Below are 20,723 nucleotides of genomic sequence, written 5' to 3'. Positions count from 1 at the left end.
ATACACAAAACAAGTTTTATTGCTCTTTCATCATTCATGTTTTGTATGATAACTCCAAACGTAATGTAATCTGAAAAAGTCATTATTATATTTGCTGTCTAGAATCGACATGCCCCTATAAAAGGGGTGGAGGTATGTCGGGTTTTATCTGTTGATATTCCAGATGGTCAGCTGTTGTAGGGACAAATTGCTTCGGAATTCGCCAACTTGTTCAAATCTGCTTTGGATGGATTGGATGTCACATTTGCATTTAAAATTCTCACAACTTAAAGGCTCAGTGTGTAATATATGACCACTAAATGTCATTGTATTGTGAAGTAAAACAAAAAACAAGTGTTAAAAAGCAAAAGAAAAAATACAAACTAACAGACTCAAAGTGACCAAAATGCAGAATTTTTTTCCTCATACTTTCGTTTCGCCCTGCCTTTTGTGCAGCCCTTTGAGACTCCTTGAGATAAAGTCTATACAAATAAAAAGGACTTGACTTTAACATTCCACTATTATCGTCCATCAGGCGTCTTCCTTCTAAGAGTTGCCCGGGCAACTGTGAAGCTGCCACCCTAGGCGCGTAGCATTGCATTCTGGGATACTCTCCTATCATGGCGGACGAGTTAGCCGGCTAACGTTGTCGGTACGTGATTGTTCGGGACCGTACGCTCCGGAAACTACGACTGCGGCGCTTGAAAGAAATTCGCCTCCCTCGCCATTACCTCCAAACGTACACGGGGTAAATATACGTACCCCAAATGCAGAAAATGTGATGAATTAACCACGTTGCTTTTATTTCTAACCGAGCATTAGCTACCAGCGAAAATGGACTTGGCGCTAAGTGGTTAAATAACTACTAGCATGCTAACAATTTAGCTCGACGAATAGGTGGTGGATGACCGCGGAGGCCGCAAGCCTGTAGCATCTTGTTTATTGTATTAGCGATACAATTACTCTGTAAGTCACGCAAGGAAAATTCTACTCGTGTGATTTGAGGAATAATGTTAGCTGAAAAGGTTTTATTGACTCGAGAGTAGCGTGACCTCTGAAGTCGTTTGAATGAATGTTGAAGATGCCTCACAGCCACGTAGGCCCATGGGCGATTAGTAACTCCAGCTATAAGTTGCTTTGTTAAACTTAGTGCGAGTCATCGTTGAGTAGTTACCGTTGTGTGAGGTGTTCAAATCTTATATCCTGTTACTAATTGAATGTTTGAAGAAATGGTTGCCTCATGGCACAAAGAGTATGTCAAAATGGCATGTTGCGGTTAGCTGGTAAAGCGTCTGCCAAAACTTGGACACGCCGTTTTGAAGTCAAATTGAATGATGTACGGGAATTGTGAAGATGGATCCAAGGAAAAATATTCTGGGGGAGGCGTGAGGGTACGAAACCCATTCATTTTTCACACCCGGGACATTAGAAGTGCCAGATGTGGGGCCATCTTAGCGTAGTTGTTTGCATGTCCAGCAGCAAGTTAGCTCTAGAGCAGGGGTGTTGAACATTTTTCAAGCAGAGCGCTACCCTTTGATACTAATTAGTGTACAAGGCACCTAGTTTAATTTCTTATTAAGTCAAGTCATATTGATTTGTATAGCCCTTTATCACATAAAGTCTCAAAAGGCTGCACAGAGCACTACAACCAAATAACCAGTAAAATATAACATCAGCTATATAAAATGTTTTTTTGGGGAAACGGGAATATTTTAAGCTAGGTATGGAAAATGTAATTATATAATTTGGTTTACATGGAATCGAAATGCCAAATATGATTATATTAATGATATTGTAATGTAGAGTTCATCCTTGAGTTAAAAAAAACTATAAGGCAGCTAGCAACCTAAAAGAGTGAAATCCATCCAAATAGTTAAACCAAAGCCAGATGTCAAACCAGAAAACATTTACCTTGATAACTAGCAGAAAAAGAAAACATATTGTCTCGATTACATGTAAAAAAAAAAAAGTAAAAGTAAAACAACTAAACATTGTTACTGTGTTATTAACAGGGTAATTATTGGATGTGGGGTTAAATAAACCAAGTCAACCACTAAAAATGATCTTTCTAAAAATATCAACTCAACACTTGTGAGCTTTTTTTCAGAATTAATAGCTTTGGACTACTTTTGGATTACATCCCATCTAAATATGCTAATAAAAGACAAAATAAACAATATGACTAAAATGACGACATTTTGTTTAATATAAATGAACAATGTAACCTTGAGAGAAAAAAGTTAGGGAATTGCTTGTTGTCCTGCACAAAAGTGCTCAAATTTTAACCATGTATATGTTTGCTGGGAGCGGGATGGGCACCACCAGGCTGTGTTTTCCCAAGACACATCACAGAATATGGTGCATCTACATTAATGGTAAGGGCAGGGGTGTCAAACTCATTTTAACTTGGGGTGGGGGGGTTCCACTCGATAGAACACTCTCTCAGGGGCCGGACTAGTACATTAGAGAGAAAGAAAAAGAGAGGGAGAGAAAAGTAGAGAGGGTGGGACAAAGAAAGTGTCAGAGAGAAAGCATGAGAAACAAAAGAGATAAAAAAGAGAACTATTGTGAGAAGGGGAAACGAAAGAGAGAGAAAGAACAAAATCCAAATAAAGATAAAGAGGAGAGAAAAGAGAAGGGTAGAAAGAAAGAAGGGGAAAGTGGGAGGGAGAGAAAAAAGAGAAAAAAAGCAAAGGGAGGTAAAAAGACAGAAAGAGACAAAGAGGAACAAAGAGACAAAAAAGAAAGAGAGAAATACAAGTACAGTATTTGTGAGAGGAACTTGGCTTTGGCAACATCATTTGGATATATTTGAACCTGCAGCTCGTTTTTCTCTTGCGCTTCCCTCAGCGTTGTCTCGCGGGCCAGATTCAGTCCTTTAGTGGGCCTGATCTGGCACGCGGGCCGCCTGTTTGACACCATGGGTTAAGGGATTACAACCAGTATAGTGTCTTAAGCAAAAACAAAACTTTCTCTTACACATGGCAGACATAATATGCTCTGTTTTAATTTAAATTAATAGGACATTAAGAGATTAAGATTAAGATTAATTGTTTAAAACACATCAAGTATTCACTTTCTAAATTTCCAGCAAATTAGATGCTGTCTTGTGTTCAAGATTTACTTGTTTTAAGTGGGGATGCCAAACATCTTAAAAATATTCAGAATCATGAGGACATGTAAAACATTCTCACAACATTGCAATACAGTGATCAAAAGTGGATTTTGAACAACAATTAACTGTTATATACTAAAGGAGGATAATCTATTAATTTTACTCAATATTCCTGAAAGCATCACTCACTACCACAAAATGCGCTTCTCAGAATACGCACACATCTTTGCAGTCTCACGAAACTGTAGGCTTGCGCCTTTCAACAAAATGAGTGCTACATTAAAGGAGAAATAAAATACAGACAAAAAGAGATGTGCTCATAACTGCAACACAGTCTGACAAGCATGCATTGGTTGACAAATTGCCCCTTGGTACAATCTGGGCAACAGATGGCTTGTGGATGTTTTTGAAATTATGAAACAATTGGTCTAATGCCGCATTATTTATACAAAATATAGTTTTAAGTACCATTGCAATCCTGGAAAGTAATCCTTATTTCAACTAAATGTGCCTGTAATTTTATTATGTATTTTTCATGTAACTGTAAGGGAATTCAAAAACCAAAAAATAGTTTTTAGTACTTTATCTTCTTTGTACATTTTAGCACTTGGTGACAGTTGCATAACATAAAACAGCGCCATCTAGTGACTTAATAATAAACACTATTCTTTTTAAGCAAAACCTAGTCATTATCAGCTTTTAACAGCTTTGTTGTTTACATAAGTAATAGTAGTGGCGTCAATAAAAATACACTTTCTTGGGGTAAAGTAATAGGTATATTTTTTGGATAAGACTACACAGTGTATGTTGAGTTATTTAAAGCGTTTGAGAATATGAATTAAAATTGTTTTTATTGTCATTGATAACAATGTACCGGGCATTTTTTTAAGATTAGACGTTGCACTCTAGGAAATAATTGAAAAACATCGGCCGTTTTCTTCTTGAACAAGACCGTTTGCCTTAAATTCCAAAAGCGTATCAGTGAAAGATCTTGAATGGCCAACAATACCGCACTTGTCCTGATTTGACCCTGCTATGTGTGTTGATGTATTTGAAAGAGTTTGAATTTTGTAGTGGAATAATCTTTTGAGATTTGTCTCTTGGGAGTTGTACAAAAGTTTGCATGAGCTCTGATATTTATTCTTCTCCAGTAACTGTACACTCCTATCAAGAGGCCCTTATTTGACTGCATCTGCAACAGTTCAAATGGAGTGTATAGTGGACGTTCCAGCTGGTGAGTAATTTTGGGGTACAGAAATGAACCCTTTATTTTCTTCATTGCATATACATTTATCCTGTGTTAAATGAGCCTTTAAAAATGTAAACTACCTGTCTTCAGGTGAGAATGACACAAAAGAGAAAGATGATATCAATTGCTCGGATGGGACTGAGCAGCCCCATAAGAAAAACAAGAAGCACAAAAAGCACAAAAACAAGAAGAAGAAAAAGAAGAAGAAGGGCGAAAAGGAAAGCAGTTCTGAGTCTGGTGCTGAATCCGAAGCAGAAATAGTTCCTCTGAAACCTGTCCGGACTACTCGATCTAGGTCAGAAAAAAAGTTGTATTTATTTTCAAGCTTTGTGTGTACACTATTTAGCAAAAGTCAAATTTTGGCCATGCCATCTGTTTAAAAACAGAAGGGAGCCCACCAGAGTAAGTTAATTTGTATTAAACGATACTAAATATGGTCTGAAATGATTGCTGCTGGTATCAAACTTGAATGAAGCCGTAAAATGTTTGAATTTATTTGTGTTTTCTATTTGCAGTGCAAGGCTGGCTGCAAAAGCTGGTGATCACACCTTACACAAGGAAGAATCTCAATCAGGTATGATGCTTTGCGGATGAGATAATATTCTGATTGTTGTTAATTCATCAGAAATCAAACAATCCAAGAGAATAAGAATAAAATAAGCTCATTAATTGTCTTGTCAGATTGTGTGGACAAGGAGGGAGATTCAAAATCTAAAAAACACAAAAGACATGCTGCTAAGAAGAAGAAAAAGAAGAAGAAGAAGGATGAAAAGAAATCCCAATCTCGTTCTTCATCTGATAGCAGCTCGGGCTCAGATTCTGAATCTGAAACGGATGGGCGTGCAGGGGCCGGGGATTGTATATTGTCTCCAGTGGTAGCACCTGTTCAACATGAGCCTGTGTCCCTCATTTCAACACCAAACAACAAAGGGGACGAAAAAGATGTTCCCAGTCTACAAAATCCTGAGACAATTGAAGAGAGCATTTCTGAAACAGATGTTTTACAAAATGCAGAGAAGATCACCAATGATAGTCAAAGCAACGGAACTGAAAAGGATGTGAAATCTCCTCCACCAAGCTTGGATGAGGTAACACAGATGGAGACCGTTCAGGTCAAGGAAGAAGGCAGTGTAGAAGAGAGGGCCCTTAGTCACGCCAATGAACTTCCTGACATTATTCCAAAACAGGAATCTAATGCACCTCGAGAAGAGCCAATACAGAAAGATGAATCCAATTTGATTCAGCAGGTAACAGTCAAAGAATCTGATTCTCCAGGGCCTGCGCCTCCCCTTTTTGGTACAGAACAAGATATTAAGGAGTCCGGCCCACGATCTAGTCAGTCACCCTCACCAAGTACCAATTACCAGAGTGATGATCAAACAGTGGTGGCAGAGCAAAAACCAGCAGAAAATCGTTCAAGATCACCCTCAAAGGACCATCGGTCTCCTGTTCAGCAAAAAAATCGGCAGCTCTCACGCTCCATCTCTCGCTCGCAGTCACCTAAATCTAAGAAAAAGTCAGTCTCCCCACGCTCTAAGTCCCCCAAGAGAACTCACCGACGCTCGTTTTCCACCTCTCGATCGCGTACGCCCAAAAGGAAGTCGTTGCGTTCTCCTGCGAGATCCAGGTCACCCAAACGCAGGAGGAGTGCGTCTGTGTCCCCACGTCGACGTCGAAGTTCCCCGTCTACGAGGCGAAGATCTTCCAGATCCCCAAAACGTGGCGGGCGCAAGTCTCGTTCGCTGTCCCGGTCTCCTAGGAGAAGCCGGAGATCCAAGTCCCGCTCACGGGTGCGCATACGTCGCTCGCGGACGCGCTCACCCAGACGTGGTGGCGTAAGCGCTAGGCGGTCGCGGTCACGCTCTTTTGCCAGGGCCCGTCGCTCCAGATCAAGGCGCCCATACCGCCGCTCCAGGTCTCGTTCCTTGGTCAAACGCAGGCGCTCAAGGAGTCGATCTCTGTCGCGGCGTAGGAGGTCACCGCCTCCAAAAGCCCGCCGCTCGCGCTCCAGATCCCTCCGAAGGGGCAGGCGGACCCGATCACGCTCCATCACAACCTACAAGCGCCAGCGGCGATCTCGAACCAGGAGCCCTCGTAAACGGTCCAAATCACGAACCCCCACTTCTCGTTGGCGCTCCAAATCCAAGTCTCCGGTCAGACGGCGTTCTCGTTCCCCTGCCAGGAGAAAGCGGTCTCCGCCGCGGTCTAGCAAACGCTCGAAATCCCGCTCGTTGCCTCGAAGGCGCAGGTCAAAGTCGCGCTCCCCGTTTCCGCGCAGAAAGAAGTCAAAATCGCCAAGGACCCGCGTCAGAAGGTCAAAGTCAAAGTCTGTCTCTGTTGGCTTGCGCAGATCCAAGTCCAGATCCCGGTCTGAGTCAAGTGATAGGCCGTCTGATAGGTCATCCCATGCCAGATCCACCTCACCCTTTCCTGAGCAGAAGACATCTTCCTTTCCTCAGGTGGAGCAAGCATCTCCAGAACAACTGGCTGAAGTTGTGCAAGGCGGTCTTATAACGGGTGAGTGCCATTTTAGAATTACAAATCAACCACTGATGAAGGAAAATATATACATGGTTTGTAAACTGAGCATATCCAACTATGACTACATTTTGACCTGTATTTAATAGGTCCAGCAACCCATGTAACCCATTGACAGTTTTTTTTTTTACATTAAATATAACTCGACAAATCCTTTTATTTGCATTTTTCCTTCCCTTTTCTGCTTTTTTTCCAGTTCTACCTCTGTCCTCACTACTTTCAAAACTTAATTGACACCTCTGTCTGTGACTGGGTGGTACAGCCAAAATATTGGGTTTAAATACCTTGTCTATGTCACAGGTGGTTGGAAACCTGTCACCTCACTGGTTGCTTCGGGTTCTCCAGCTGTTCCCTCTGTGGATGAAGTGCAGGTGCAGCCTCTGTCCCCCGGTGCCATCCCTGAAGAGGAGGAAGAAAAACAGGAGGAGGAGGAACAGCAGCAGCTGGTGGAGGAGGAGGAGCACCAGGTGGAGGAGGAGGAGCACGAGGTGGAGGAGGCGGAGCACCAGGTGGAGGAGGCGCAGCACCAGGTGGAGGAGGCGCAGCACCAGGTGGAGGAGGAGCTGGCAGAGCGGGAGCTGGTGGAGGCGCACAGTGAGGAGGAGCAGGTAGAAGAATCCGGTGTATGCCAGGAACAGGGTATTTCAGGGATATGGACTGGTTCAGTAGAACCTTCTGAGGGATCTGAATGTTCTGAAGGCGTAAACGAAGAAACTGCAGACGTAGAACCATCCCTGAACAGCCCCTCGCATTCATCATCTCCGGCAGGACGGAGCAAGGAACGCTCATCATCACCCACCGAGCACAGGAAACATTCCCGCTCAATTTCACCCCAAAAGAGGTTTGTTCAAAATGCCTATATGCTGAAAACCCTCAATGAGTCTTTTGCGCTTCTTTGTAATGGTGCAAGGTGATGTGATAATCCGGGCTGTTAGGAATGTATTAGTGAGAAGTCTGTTGAAGTGATGCATTTCTAAATTCATGCAAAGTTTTTTATTTTTTACACGCGGCTGCCACCTCTGGTGGGTGTCATCATTACATCCTCTGTTGAGCTTTTTCACGATGCACGAAAGTACTTGCATGTTTACAGTCTCTAGACCAGGGGTGTCAAACTCATTTCAACTCTGGGGCCACACGATAGAACAAACATTCTGTCGGGGGCCAGGCTAGTAGATTAAAGAAAGAAAAAGAGGGATAAAGAAATAAAAGAATGAGGCAGGGAAAAAGAGAGAGAGAGAGAGAGGAAATACAAGCACAGTGTCTTTGTTCAATGCATCAAGTTGACATATTTCAACCTGTAGCTTGTTTTTCTCCTGCGCTTCTCTGAGTGTTGTCTCGCGGGCCGGATTCAATTCCTTAGAGGGCCCGACCTGGCCCGCGGGCCGCCTGTTTGACACATGTGCTCTAGACCGATGTCAAATTTTTAAAAAATGGGGACGTTAGACAGGTATGTGACAGCACAAAAATGATGCCTTATTTGTGTTGCAATAAATGCAACAGGGAGACTGGATTGCCCAACCAAATTTGCATTGATCTGGTTAATTAGCGAAGGGCTACCTGATAAAATTTATAATAACTCTGGATACGTTCGGGCGACTAGCAGGATTGATGCTGCTTTCCAAGGCCAGCTCAAATTAAGCACAAGGTTCTTGCTATTCTTGTTAATAAAATAAAATAATTATTTATTTATTGATATATTTTTTCGTCATTCGCTTGGTGCTGTTGGTCCATGCACAAAAAGAAATATGCATGTATAACAGCAGTGTTGGGATACGTGTTTTTTAGAAAGTGCTTACAGAAATTGACTTCTGGGTAAAACCATGATATTTTTCTCTTAAATTATTGTTTTTTTTTTTTTTTTACATTTTCCTCTATCATTTGATGTTAGCAAGCCAACAACTAAACCTTACACGTTTTCCAATGTTATCTCGATGGCTAACAGCTTGGTGTGCTTTTCCTCATTTTTTATGTTTCAAAGTACAGTACATTAGCTTTCAGGCAAATATAGAACAAACGATTAATCATCCTTTAATACACCAACAAATAGAAACAAAATCAACGCGGGGATGAGCATGATGTCATTCGATCACTCCCCCAACATTCCTCTTGTGATCATCTCTGAATAGATTTGCTAAGAATAAAATGCAAATATGCGCAATGGGAAAAAAACACAAGGGCTCTTCGAACTCAAGTTGGGGATTAACACATAATAGAGAAAATATTTAACCTTCAATTTTTTAAGGACATCCCGCTCGTTGCCTCAAAGGCGCAGGTCAAAGTCGCGCTCCCCTTGAACCCCCTTTTTTATTAGAAATGGTTTCTGTTTCTGTAAGCCATTTGTGTAGATATTTTGTAAAACCTTTTACAATAGCAAGGTATGTTCTATGAGTAGACTAAAAATTTCAAGAATAAACTTGGTTTTTAATCAAAGTAACTACTGTCATCATCAACTTTAGGTTAAAGTCTCCAGGAAAGAAACGAGTGTCTATCTCACCTTCTGGAAAAAGGAAGCGGCGGTCAAAATCTCGAAGCCCTGGCAGGCGCAGAAAATCCAGCCCTTCTCGTTCTGCCACACGGCGCAAGCGGTCTCGCTCTAAATCTCGAACCAAGACACGCCGGTCCAAGTCCCGCTCTCCGGCCCGTAAGAGGCGCTCTCGTTCGCCCAACGCCCGGGGGAGGAAAAGGTCCAAGTCAGCCGACAGGAACAAGCGCTCCCAAAGCCGATCCGCCGCCCGCAGGAGGAGGTCCAGGTCAGTAGAAAGGGGACGGAGGTCCAGGTCTCGTTCCTCCGATAGGAGACGCAGGTCAAGATCCAGAGGCCAAGGAAAGCGTCCGGTGTTTCGCAGTCGCTCGTTTGATCGAAGGGACAGGTGGAAAAGGGAGCCCAGCCACTCGCCTGTTCTGATTCTCCGCAAACAGCGCCGCTCTGGGTCACGGACACGCCGCAGTGTTAGCAAGTCGCCTCCGAGGCTCACCGATCTGGGTAAAGATCTGCACACACATATCGTAGAAAACCTGCAAAATTGCAATAAATTCCGAACTACAGAAAGCACTTGATAAAAAAAACAAACACAGAAATACAAGAAACTCAACTTTGTTTTTTACAAGCCCCACCAGGAAATAATCTGCAGGCCTAAACAGCCATAAAAATGATCTAATTGTAGATCTTTCATGGAGGTTTTAGATCAGGGGATGGTGTAATAATAGTCTGTAGTTTGCCATAAACTGTTCTGTGATTAAGGACCATACAAATCAACAAGACTTGAATTCACGTATATTTCTTTTTTTTTAAAAAAATCAGTGGTGAACTGTTTATTACAGAAAAGTAAACATTTTTGCCACGTTAAGGACACTCGTTAGAAATCTTTGTCCGCAGCTGTCAATGAAGTAGTGCAACAGTCAGTATTAATTAATTCTTACCATTCCTATGAAATCCGGCCAAAATCCCAATACAAGATGTAGCCATTTGGAGACTATAGATGGTTTTTCTCTCTTCTAAATGTATCACTGCGAGGTATTGTTCCAAACTGAAAAAATCACTGCAAAAAATTTGGTTTTTATTCTTGCCCTAAAACATTTTTTTGCAATCAAATGTTTGCAGATGAGTGTAGCATGGGACTCTTAGATGGAAAATCAGTAAGACAATAGCTTGAAGCCTTACCTAGTTCCTTGTCAAATTTGACAAAAATTTGAAAAACTAAATCAAACATTGTATAATACATATTATTCTAATGGTTGTTCGAGGCGTTTTTTAAAAAAAAAGCCATTTGGAGACGACAATTTCACAGCCCTAAAAACTTCACATTCGTGTATTTTACTTTGGCCAATTTTTAGACATCGTGAAAGAGTTGTAAACGTTTGACTTCTCTTTCTAGAACTCAATCCATTATTCTGCACTGGTGCGCGTAATACTCGCACTAAAAATTGAACCCGGGTTGCATTTAAATGGTAAAATGGTAAATGATCTGCATTTATATAGCGCTTTTCAAGTCAATGAAGACCTCCCAAAGCTCTTTATAATGTGCTTCACACTTTTTCCTTTTACGCACCCACTCACACATTTGCGCATGTTTATTTCCGACTCTGATTTTAGTACAGGCTAAATAATAGCGTACTATTTAGTTGGGAATTTCATTGGCAATGCACATAATCAGTCACTACTGGCCAAAGATTTTTGAAGCCGATTGTTCATGGTTTTTTTTTCCCCAATAGAGGCCCAACATAGGTTGTCACAGGCTAAGGACTCTGAAAAAAAGCCTGCAATTAGCCAAGATTGGTGTCAATCAAAAGGTCAGAGGCTAACGGTGAAACCGCAAGTCATCTGATGAGTCTTTTTTTTTTTTTTAAGGGAGTTTTGGAGCCAAACAGACAGATTACAACAATTATCAAGAATGCTTTTATGTTTTTATGCATTTGAGCCCCATGCGCAAATTTTTGTACAAATCTCAATTTTGTCTTCGTATAAGCCGCACTTGATTTAGAGCTGCATGCTTAAACAGCTATAAAGTTTACCTCATTCACGTCATTTCTTGGAATTAAAAAAATCGGAATTGTGCTGCGATTACTACACATTTGCAAAGTCAAACTGAATAAACTGTGATGTCATATTAGGAAAACTACTCGATAATTATTCAGCTGATGCCACACCACAATATTCAATCAGCCGATACTACTCCTTAGTACAAGTAAGATTCCAAGCATTTATGTATAATGATTTTTGTCACACTTGATGGTAATCCCAATATAACTACGGTAAGATAGACTGCTGCTTTGGTCGATCAGGATCGACTGGACAGAGTCCACAAAGAAATGTCTTAATTGTGGCACATTGTGTTACTTTTCTTTGACATTTCCCCGCTGATTCCGCCAGAGCAGCAATCTCACTCCATAGGCACAGTGGGTCTCTCATTCATCCATTCATGCACTTCACTAATAAGATGATGAGGCATTTGGCTACATAAGGGAGTCATGATTACTCTTTCCATTTTTTTGGGCTTTGTCGAATTTCTACACTTTGACAAAGCCCCTGGCAGAAATTGCAAAGCTCTGTTTGAATTACTCTGATTTGCCCGGTAAGCCCCAATTCTAAGCTAGCAGTTCCTGCCCAAAATGGCACTGCAGCTAGGGAAATCTGTTTGAGCGGCCAGGTGTGCGCCCAAAGTCGCCCAATTCGCAGAAAAAAAAAGCTGCATCATATTGTAATTATTGCATGTAGTACGGAATTTATGGTAAAAGGCGCTCATTCGATTTATTTTTGTTTATCTATTTTTTCCAGATAAGGACCAGTTACTGGAGATCGCAAAAGCCAACGCAGCGGCCATGTGCGCCAAAGCAGGCGTGCCCATCCCCGAGAGTCTGCGACCAAAAGCCATCCTGCAACTTCCGCTGCCGACACCCTCTGCCGGCCCTCTCTCCATACCGCTCCCCATGCCCCTCCCTATGGGCATGGGGATGTCAAATATGCCCAACATGGGCCCACTGGGGTTGCCCGCTATTCCAGGAATGCCCAACATGTCCAACATCACAATGAGCGCCGCCATGGCTAGTATGACTGCCGCCACCATGACGGCCGCCTTGACCAACATGGGGGCCCTGGCGGCCATGCCCCCACTCGCCCCCCTCCCTACCATTACAAACAAACCTCCCCCAAGTCTTGTGCCACCTACTCCATCAGTAAACATGGACCACATCGAAGAAGTGAAAAGAAAGGTCACTCATCAAGCCAACATCCACACTATAAAGGAGCTGACTGAGGTAAAGGATGATGTGTGACACTAACTTCTTCTTCATAGTAACTGTTTTTTTCCCCTCTTCGTTAGAAATGTAAGATGATTGCAAACAGCAAGGAGGAGATGGCTGTAGCTAAACCTCATGTGTCGGATGATGAATTCTAAACTCTAAGGTAAAGACAAACACCTTGGCCTGGGTGGATAAACATTTCCTTTAAAATTATAGATAAAAACTATCATGAATTATTACTGATGGAAGTACTTGTGAGACGAGCATTGCCGATTTTGCTGGTGGGAGAATCTGGGGGCTACAGGAAAATGTATATTTTTTTAATTCAATCACGTACAAAAACTTTTATGTGGACACAATTTGAAATAATCAAAAAATAAGTCGAAAATATGGGGAAAGTATATATGTTGTTGTTTGTTATTGTAATACACAACTTATTAGTGATGGGAATTCCACTTATTTTTAGAGAACAACGCGGCTCTTTTCAGCTCAGCTCACTACAAAGAGTTGGCTCTTCAGATTTTTTGTTGCTTAACCAATATATTACCAGATGTATTACACTTCAATACTATACTAGCCTTTAATTTTCGCTCTACAGTGAACTTATTGATTGAAACTTTTCCATACTAAGCAACTTTAAAGCCAAGCAACACAGAATACCTTAAAGACAAATTACACATTAAAATTATAAATATTAACTCTTTAGATCTATAAAGATTATTCAATAAAATATCATCTTTAAACTATTTGCAATTCAACTTTTAACGAACGTGGACTAAAACAGCACAGAACCTCTAAAACACACACAAAAATATAAATTAAATATGTAAAACAAAAAGAAAAACAGTAGTCTGCTTTTAGGGCTTTATTCGAGTTCTGTCATTGATAGACAATGCACTTTGCTTTGGTGCCATTCATATAATAAAAATGAGTATGAATTGGGATCATTTTCTTGTCTTCACACGTTTTTTTTAAAATTCCTTGTTTAGATTACATTTTCTATTAAAAACATCCATTTTTGTTTGGAGCTTATATTTCCAGCCCTAAAACAAAGCAGAAGTTGCTAGAACAACATAATGCATGTCCACTAGATGGCAGTATTTTATGGCTTTTGCTTTAGTAAATCTTGGGAAGCACTAAAACGCCAAGCATCAGAATACATGTTTAAATAAATTATAAATGCGGTTTTGACGTGAATGTTAGCATGGCTTGTTCAGACTGAGATTTTTGGCCTGGAATACATCTTCTAAAAGGTTGTTGCGAGAACCCTTTAAGTCTTTTTTTTAAACGTATGAACTCTGGGGTTCTCCGGGGTCAAACAATTGTTCTTCAATCTCATGTTTCTTACTCTGCAGGATCTCACATGCCTATTTTTCTTCACAGGATCCACACGTGAAAATCTAAGAACAATCTGCCCACTGATGTTCAGGTTGGAAGCGGGATGGCACGAATGGAGCAGGTTGCTTCCGTTGCGTTGCCGGATCATGATTGACCACTCAAGAATTGTGGACACTTTGACTTCTCGTGTGCATGATTGTAAAACTTAAGTGCGAATGCGTGCGTGTGTATATAGTGATTTTTTTTCACCAATTTCCCCTCACTTTTGCTGCTTTCTCAAGCAGTCACTGTTTAGAGACTCAAACTTACTAGTGGCGCCTTTTTTGTTTTTGTAAAAGTTTAGCTCGTTCTAATTGGTTTTACTTTAGCTTTCTTACAGGACCATGTCATGTGGACACCGCATCTATGTCCTGCTGTATTCCCTGGTTTTTGTGTATTTTTTAACCTCGTTCCATTTGATTTTCATGTGTGATTTAATAACACAAGCTTTGGTAAAATGTCAGGATTATTGAGACAAGTCGATTTGATGGAACAAAATCCCAGTGACACATCAAAATTCTTTTTGTTCTGCCCCGTTTCCGGTTATACCGGTTTAGAATTGGCATCGAAATGTGAGCGATGCAATCAATCGAAATTATTTCCTAATCTATTATTTGAAGTACTAAAAAGCGACTTCTCTTTCGAGATATCAAGATAAAATGGCTTGCTTTTGGCAAACCACGGATGTCAGTCACGACCGTAGAATAATTTACACAAAATTGACTCCAGAGGAAAATGTATAACTTGCCATCATCCTCTTGTGACCAAAGCTGTTAACTGTGAAAGAAAACAATGTTTTTTTTCTTCCTATTGCTTCTGCTTCTTTATTAACATAAATTCCCATGAGGGGATCTTAATTGCGGATTTCAAGACGTGGGGAAAAAGTGCATATTAGGCAATTAGTTCTTTGGGTTTATTTGAATAAGACATTGCTTGCCCTGTATATAAATGTGATATTGATGATTAAAAACCCCATTGATCTGTACATTTTGATGTCCTGGTCTATTGTGTTCTCAGTCTTTGACGATTGAATTTCTTTTGTTTGATTTTACAATTGAGAATGATTTGAATAAATGAGCCTTTCACTCCCGCCATGTTTGAACGGGTGCTTGAAATACTTGAAAATGCTTGAATTTTAATGTGTTTTCAAGGATCCAGAAGTGCTTGAATATGGGGCCAAGTTCCTGTAAATGCGTGACATTTTTGCCATATTTCCGGACAAGTTTGTTTAAAGAATGCCGACACTGCTCGCTCGTAGCTTCGCTTTGCCATTGCACTTATACTTGTGGTGAACGGCAGCTGGTATTCGTTTGTAAGGCATTGTCTTATGAAGCGACATTAGGTTGCGCCCAAAAGCACAGGTGAGTGCTACATGTAAACAAGGCACTATGAAATGTGTATTAGTGCAAGCTTTTTGTCTAGATAGATACTGTATTCATAGATAAAGCAAACATTTGCACAAACATTTGTCATCTTTAGAAGCAATTCACCGTTATGAAGTCAAAAAGGGTAACCTACATCAGCCACGTCCAAAATCCAGCCCGGGGGTCAGTTACAACCAGTGATCACATTTTTACCACAGAAAAAAAAGGAAAGTTGGCTGTGAGGGTCGTCCGTTGCTTTCAGGACAAGTGGAAATGGGAATATTTTTAAACCGCAATTCGAAACAACTGTCTGCCTAATTTACCAAGAGACTATGGCTGTTTCAAACAATATATCAAGAGACACTGCCAGACAAAACATGCGGACTACTATAAGCTAACTGAAGGTGAAGGCTGTGAAAAGGTGGATCAACCAGAATTTTTTTAAATTTTTTTCACGAGACCCTGTGAGTCAACGAAAATGCTCCAAAGGCGAGCTATGAGGTCACGACACTGATCTCCAAGCACTGCAAACTTTCCCCCTGAGCGAGAATTTATTGACTGTTGAAAAAATGCCAGGCTGAATAGTCAGCCCGCACACATTTTCAGCCGAACAAATCTAGGCCGCTTTCTGAAAAGTTTGGGCACCCCTGACTGTATAGATCCAAGGTGATAATATTTTGAATAGGTGGGGGGGATATAGTGAGAATGTGGCGCTTGAGGCGGTGCGTTTGAATTCCGTTCGGTTTAGTTTGTGCTGGCAGAGTATTGTATTCGTGTGTAAAGTGCACTAGATTGTATCTATCACACTATTTTTATTTACGGTACCAGAGACCAATTTTAGAGATTGGAGCAATGTTCCTTCTAATTTTCCACGGGTCTGAGCGTTCACACAAAGTCGGTGAGCAACGCTTGAAACAACAGTGAGCAACAGCAACCCCAAGTGTAGCAACTAAGTCATTTTCAAACGTGTCCAAAACTTGACATCACGTTACATTTTGCTGAGTTTCCGGCAATGCAAAAAATGTTTTCACTTTTGAATGAATTGACTAAAGTATTATTGCAAAGGTTGTATGGCCTACAAACGTCATTTGTTTTTAAGACAATTCTTTCACAAGAATTCCATTTTTTTTTCCTGGTATCGTTTGTCGCATAATACCAACATTTCTGGGGGCTTATTTAGTCGGTTGCACGATACACAACTGTAATCACATTTTTAGTGGAAGTACAATGTTGGCAACAAGATTGACTTGGTATAATTGGAAATTATTTGAATGCAACACAAACTCTTTCTTCTTTTTCCCTGTTTTTTTCTATTTGTTGTAATTCCTAAAAAAAAAATCTCATTGTGTTTATTTTTTCCTAGCTGTTACTTTTTTCCTTTTGGTTCTCTACTTCTTTTCCTTTGTTTTTTTTTCTTTTTTTTTCCTGACTTTTCTGAATTCTTCTTCTTTTTTCTCTTCCTTTTGTTTCTTTTTTTCTCAGCTTTTCACTACTTTTTCATTTTGGTATTTTTTTCTTCTTTGCTCTATTCCCCCCTCCTATAAGTTATTTTTTGCATAATTTTACATAATATTTGGTCATATAGGGATAAAAGAAGCAAAAAACACCTGAAAGAGCCGGTTCCTTATAGTGAGCCGAGCCGAAGAAGCCGGTTCTCGAAAAACTATACTGACTTTACTCAACTTGGTTCTATTTCGACCTGGACTTCAAAATACCGCATTTTGAACACAACGTCGGCGGAACCCGTGTATTTTTACCTTCATGCACTGTAACTTTGACTTAATTCGCTACTTAATTAGCAATTTCGAACCCTGATTTTCGTGAGCTGGCTAGATTTTCTTTTGAGCGGGAAAGCTCTGGGTAGTGCGCAATTGCGCACACACGCAGTTTAGAGGGAACATTGCGCTGGATAGATTTTCTTGTGTGCTGAGTATGTGCGGGCAGTGCGTGATTGCGCGCGCGCGCGCAGTTTAGAGGGAACATTGGATTGGAGAACATGAAAGATGGAAACGCAAAAAAACACGACAAGGGAAATAACTCTTTGTTGAACCTGATGATAAATTGGACTTTGAAGGACATGAAATGTACACATTGTAAATTTTATGTGGGTATTGTGTTTGTAGTTGTCAATAAATTTGAATCATGGCCGCCTGTATTCAACGTTTGTCATTTTCACTCTATTAGTTTAAGCTGAGAGAAAGATAAAACTCAATTTGATTTCGAAATAAATGAAGTAAAAAGAAAAATAACAATCACATGTTTAACTACACAAGGGACATATACTTGACAATATTATAAAGCATTTTCATATTGGGAACGTGGAGAAAATTAACCCCCCAAAATTTATTTTTGGACAATTTTGAAGAGTGGGTTTACATTTTCGATAATTGTTTTTTTTGGGATAAAATAAATTTGCTGCACATAAAATGAAATGTATTGCTTTCTTTTCTGTTTTGTTAATTCCAAATATATTATCTTTGGATAAGTTGGTTGGAAAAGAGTATCTTCTTTATTGCTGTACAGCATACACTTTTATGTAGTTTTTGTCTATTGTCAAGTTAATTGACACTCACATGGATTTTTTTTTTATTATTATTTTTTAAATAGAATATTCAGTTTTTTTGCGCACTGTTTTTCTATCCGTCCAAAACGGGGAATATAGGAACGGCTTTAAGAAATCAGTTTCAGCGATGAATCAAAAAAAAAATTATAGACCAATTAATTGCTAATGAAAATAATCGTTAGCAGCAGCCCTAGAAATATCAATCATTACGTTCGGGTTGGTCCTCTCTCGCTGACTTTTTTTCTTCTTTAACCTACCCGTATTCGTTCTTTATTTTTATTTTATTTTAAGGACGTTCTGCTGCTTTCTGGTCCAATTTCCAAGCCATCAAAATGACGGAAACTCAAATGTTTCCATCAACTCTTAAAAAAATCCCTCAAAGATGGAAACATTTCATTTAATGTAACCTCAGCAGACACAGAAATATCAAAGAAGCAGAGTCGGACAATATCACCTCACCTCCTCCCATGTCCTCACAAGAAAATATGAAATGACCTTTTTTGCTTCGGGCTCAAGTCAATCGGTCGGGCTCAGGCTGGATCAGGCTGGCCTAGATCGGGCAGACGCGGGCCTAGATCGGGCTGAATATTTTAGTGCGATCCAACCTTGACTTTGAATCCTTATCAAGGTAAAGTAATGCGTGTTATACACAAACCATCATCCCTCACAAGAGTGTAAATCCCGAAAATTATTTCGACGAGCAGCTCAACTAATTGTAAGTGGCACTCGCCTGGAAAGCCGGTTTGCGATTTGCATTCTCTAGACGAACGCAGTGACACATCGCAATTAAAGGGATGCCAGCTTTCATCAAGCGGGAACAAGCTGGGGCCCCTCATACCGAGCCAACAACCACAGAGTTCTATTGTGTCGATTGACAATCGGGGCCCGCAGGTGGAAACGGGTTGGCAAACTTAGCACTTCAAGCGTCAACTAAAACCCGATGAGATGTGTGACGTGACCAGACATCAGTCTCAGGGGGGGTATTTCAAATGCAGGAGAAGCAGGGGTGTTATTGAAGGGGAAGGGACATGGGCGGCCAGTGCCCATCCATAAACATGCTCTGCCTGCCCAAAGAGAATTCGATGTAGTAATGAGGGCAGTCTGGGCAGCGCACATGCTATCCCGATCGAATAATCCCATTGACATACCATTGTGTATGTCAGCGTACACTAACGAGGACTCGCCCGTGTCCTGCACCACACACTGTGACTTCAGACCCCAGGTCATGTGATCTTCCTTATCTACGTGACTACGTCAATGTTGCCTCGCTAGCTAGCGCACATTTTGGAATAACATGAATTAATCTGTGAGTGAAAATAAGAGTTTTTACTTGCTTTTACTTAATTGAAGAAATGGATATACATTAGTGGCTTAAACAAACCTCGGTCAGACTCGCTAACCAGCCCAGATGTCAGTGGAGCAAGAGATCGAAGAAGTGTCTGAACAGGAGGACAGTGCTGCCCCCACTCAGAGTAGGCGCCACCTCTCGTAGTAAGGGAAATTTTTAGAAAAGCGTCTCTTTTGGCTCGGCTCACTACAAAGAGCCGCTCTTTCAGGTCCCAAAGAGTTTTTTGGGTTGCTTTTAATCCATATATTAACAATTACTATGTAACATTATGCACAGACAAACTTAAAAAGGAGGGAAATGAATCTAAAAAGAAAAGAAGACAAAACTGAAAAAATAAATAAAACAAGGGAATTTTTTTTTACAAAAGAAGGGAAATATAAGTAAAAAGATAGGAAAAAAAACAAAACGTGAAAATAATAGAAAAAGGGAAAGAGAAAGGAAAAAGAGCAGAGGGAAAAATAAAAATGAAAAAACATGAAAAAAGAATTAAAAAGTTAAGAAAAATGAAAATGAAAAAAAAAAGTAGATATAAAGAACAAAAGAGAAAAAAATAGGTAGAACAAAGAAGTAAAAAGCTAGGGAAAATAAGAAACAAAAGAAGAAAAAAAGAAGAGAAAAAGGGAAAAAAATACGAATGAAAAAAAAAGCAAGAAATGAAAAAAAGAAAAAAAAAGAAGGCAGGGTCCTCTTGATCATTGTATTACCAGTATCAAGGTGTTATTATGCACCAAATAAATTCATCCATCCATCCATCCATCCATCCATCCATTATCTGCACCGCTTATTCTCAGTAAGGTCGCCATCTCCGGGCAGTGGGCAGGGGACACCCTGAACTGGTTGCCAGCCGATTGCAGGGCACACAGGGACAGACAACTCAATTGCTCGTTCACACCAATGGAAATCTTAAGTTAGGCCAATCAACCTGACATGCATGTTTTTTGGAATGTGGGAGGAAACCGGAGTGCCCGGGGAGAACATGCAAACTCCGCACAGGAAGGTTGGTAGCTGGATTTGAACCCATGACCTAAGAACTGTGCCGCATACCACTGCAACCAAATAAATTCAGATATTTTTAAACCTATAATTCTACTAAATTCTAATAGCAATAACTCACCTAAACCTTGAACCTTTTTTTACTGAGCACATTTAAAGTCAAGCAACTGGAATCCCTGGGTGACACAACAAAACGTTGATTTCAAATATTGACTTTCCTTTGCGACAACAAATATGAATGAATGAATGAATGAAAAGTTTATTCCAACATCATAATAAAAACAGAACAAAAACAAAAACTCGACAAAATAAAATAACGCTACATAATATCTTCCAAAAGGGGTAGTAAGAAACAAATGCTTATATTATCTAACCCTTCATCTTCCCCACAAAATATACCCATGATATAACAACAATTGTGATGATATTAATAATAACAGTTTTGATATAAGAATTGA

General features: G+C 40.3%; 1 protein-coding gene across 1 annotated transcript; it reads left to right on the top strand.

Moving 5' to 3' along the window:
• The first annotated feature begins 572 nt into the window (after positions 1 to 572).
• On the top strand, positions 573 to 14,982 carry sona (SON DNA and RNA binding protein a). The gene is made up of 10 exons (XM_088352595.1): positions 573 to 727; positions 4,246 to 4,328; positions 4,434 to 4,638; positions 4,859 to 4,917; positions 5,025 to 6,860; positions 7,182 to 7,722; positions 9,338 to 9,864; positions 12,157 to 12,635; positions 12,701 to 12,783; positions 14,004 to 14,982. The coding sequence occupies exons 2-9, from the start codon at positions 4,301 to 4,303 to the stop codon at positions 12,773 to 12,775; spliced, it is 3,750 nt and encodes a 1,249-aa protein (XP_088208721.1). The 5' UTR covers positions 573 to 727; positions 4,246 to 4,300; the 3' UTR covers positions 12,776 to 12,783; positions 14,004 to 14,982.
• The last annotated feature ends 5,741 nt before the right edge of the window (positions 14,983 to 20,723 follow it).

Source organism: Urocampus carinirostris, chromosome 14 (genome assembly GCF_059441175.1).
Source record: "Urocampus carinirostris isolate Australia breed hairy pipefish chromosome 14, RoL_Ucar_1.0, whole genome shotgun sequence".
NCBI lineage: Eukaryota > Metazoa > Chordata > Actinopteri > Syngnathiformes > Syngnathidae > Urocampus > Urocampus carinirostris.
This window is presented reverse-complemented; position numbering and strand designations above follow the sequence as displayed.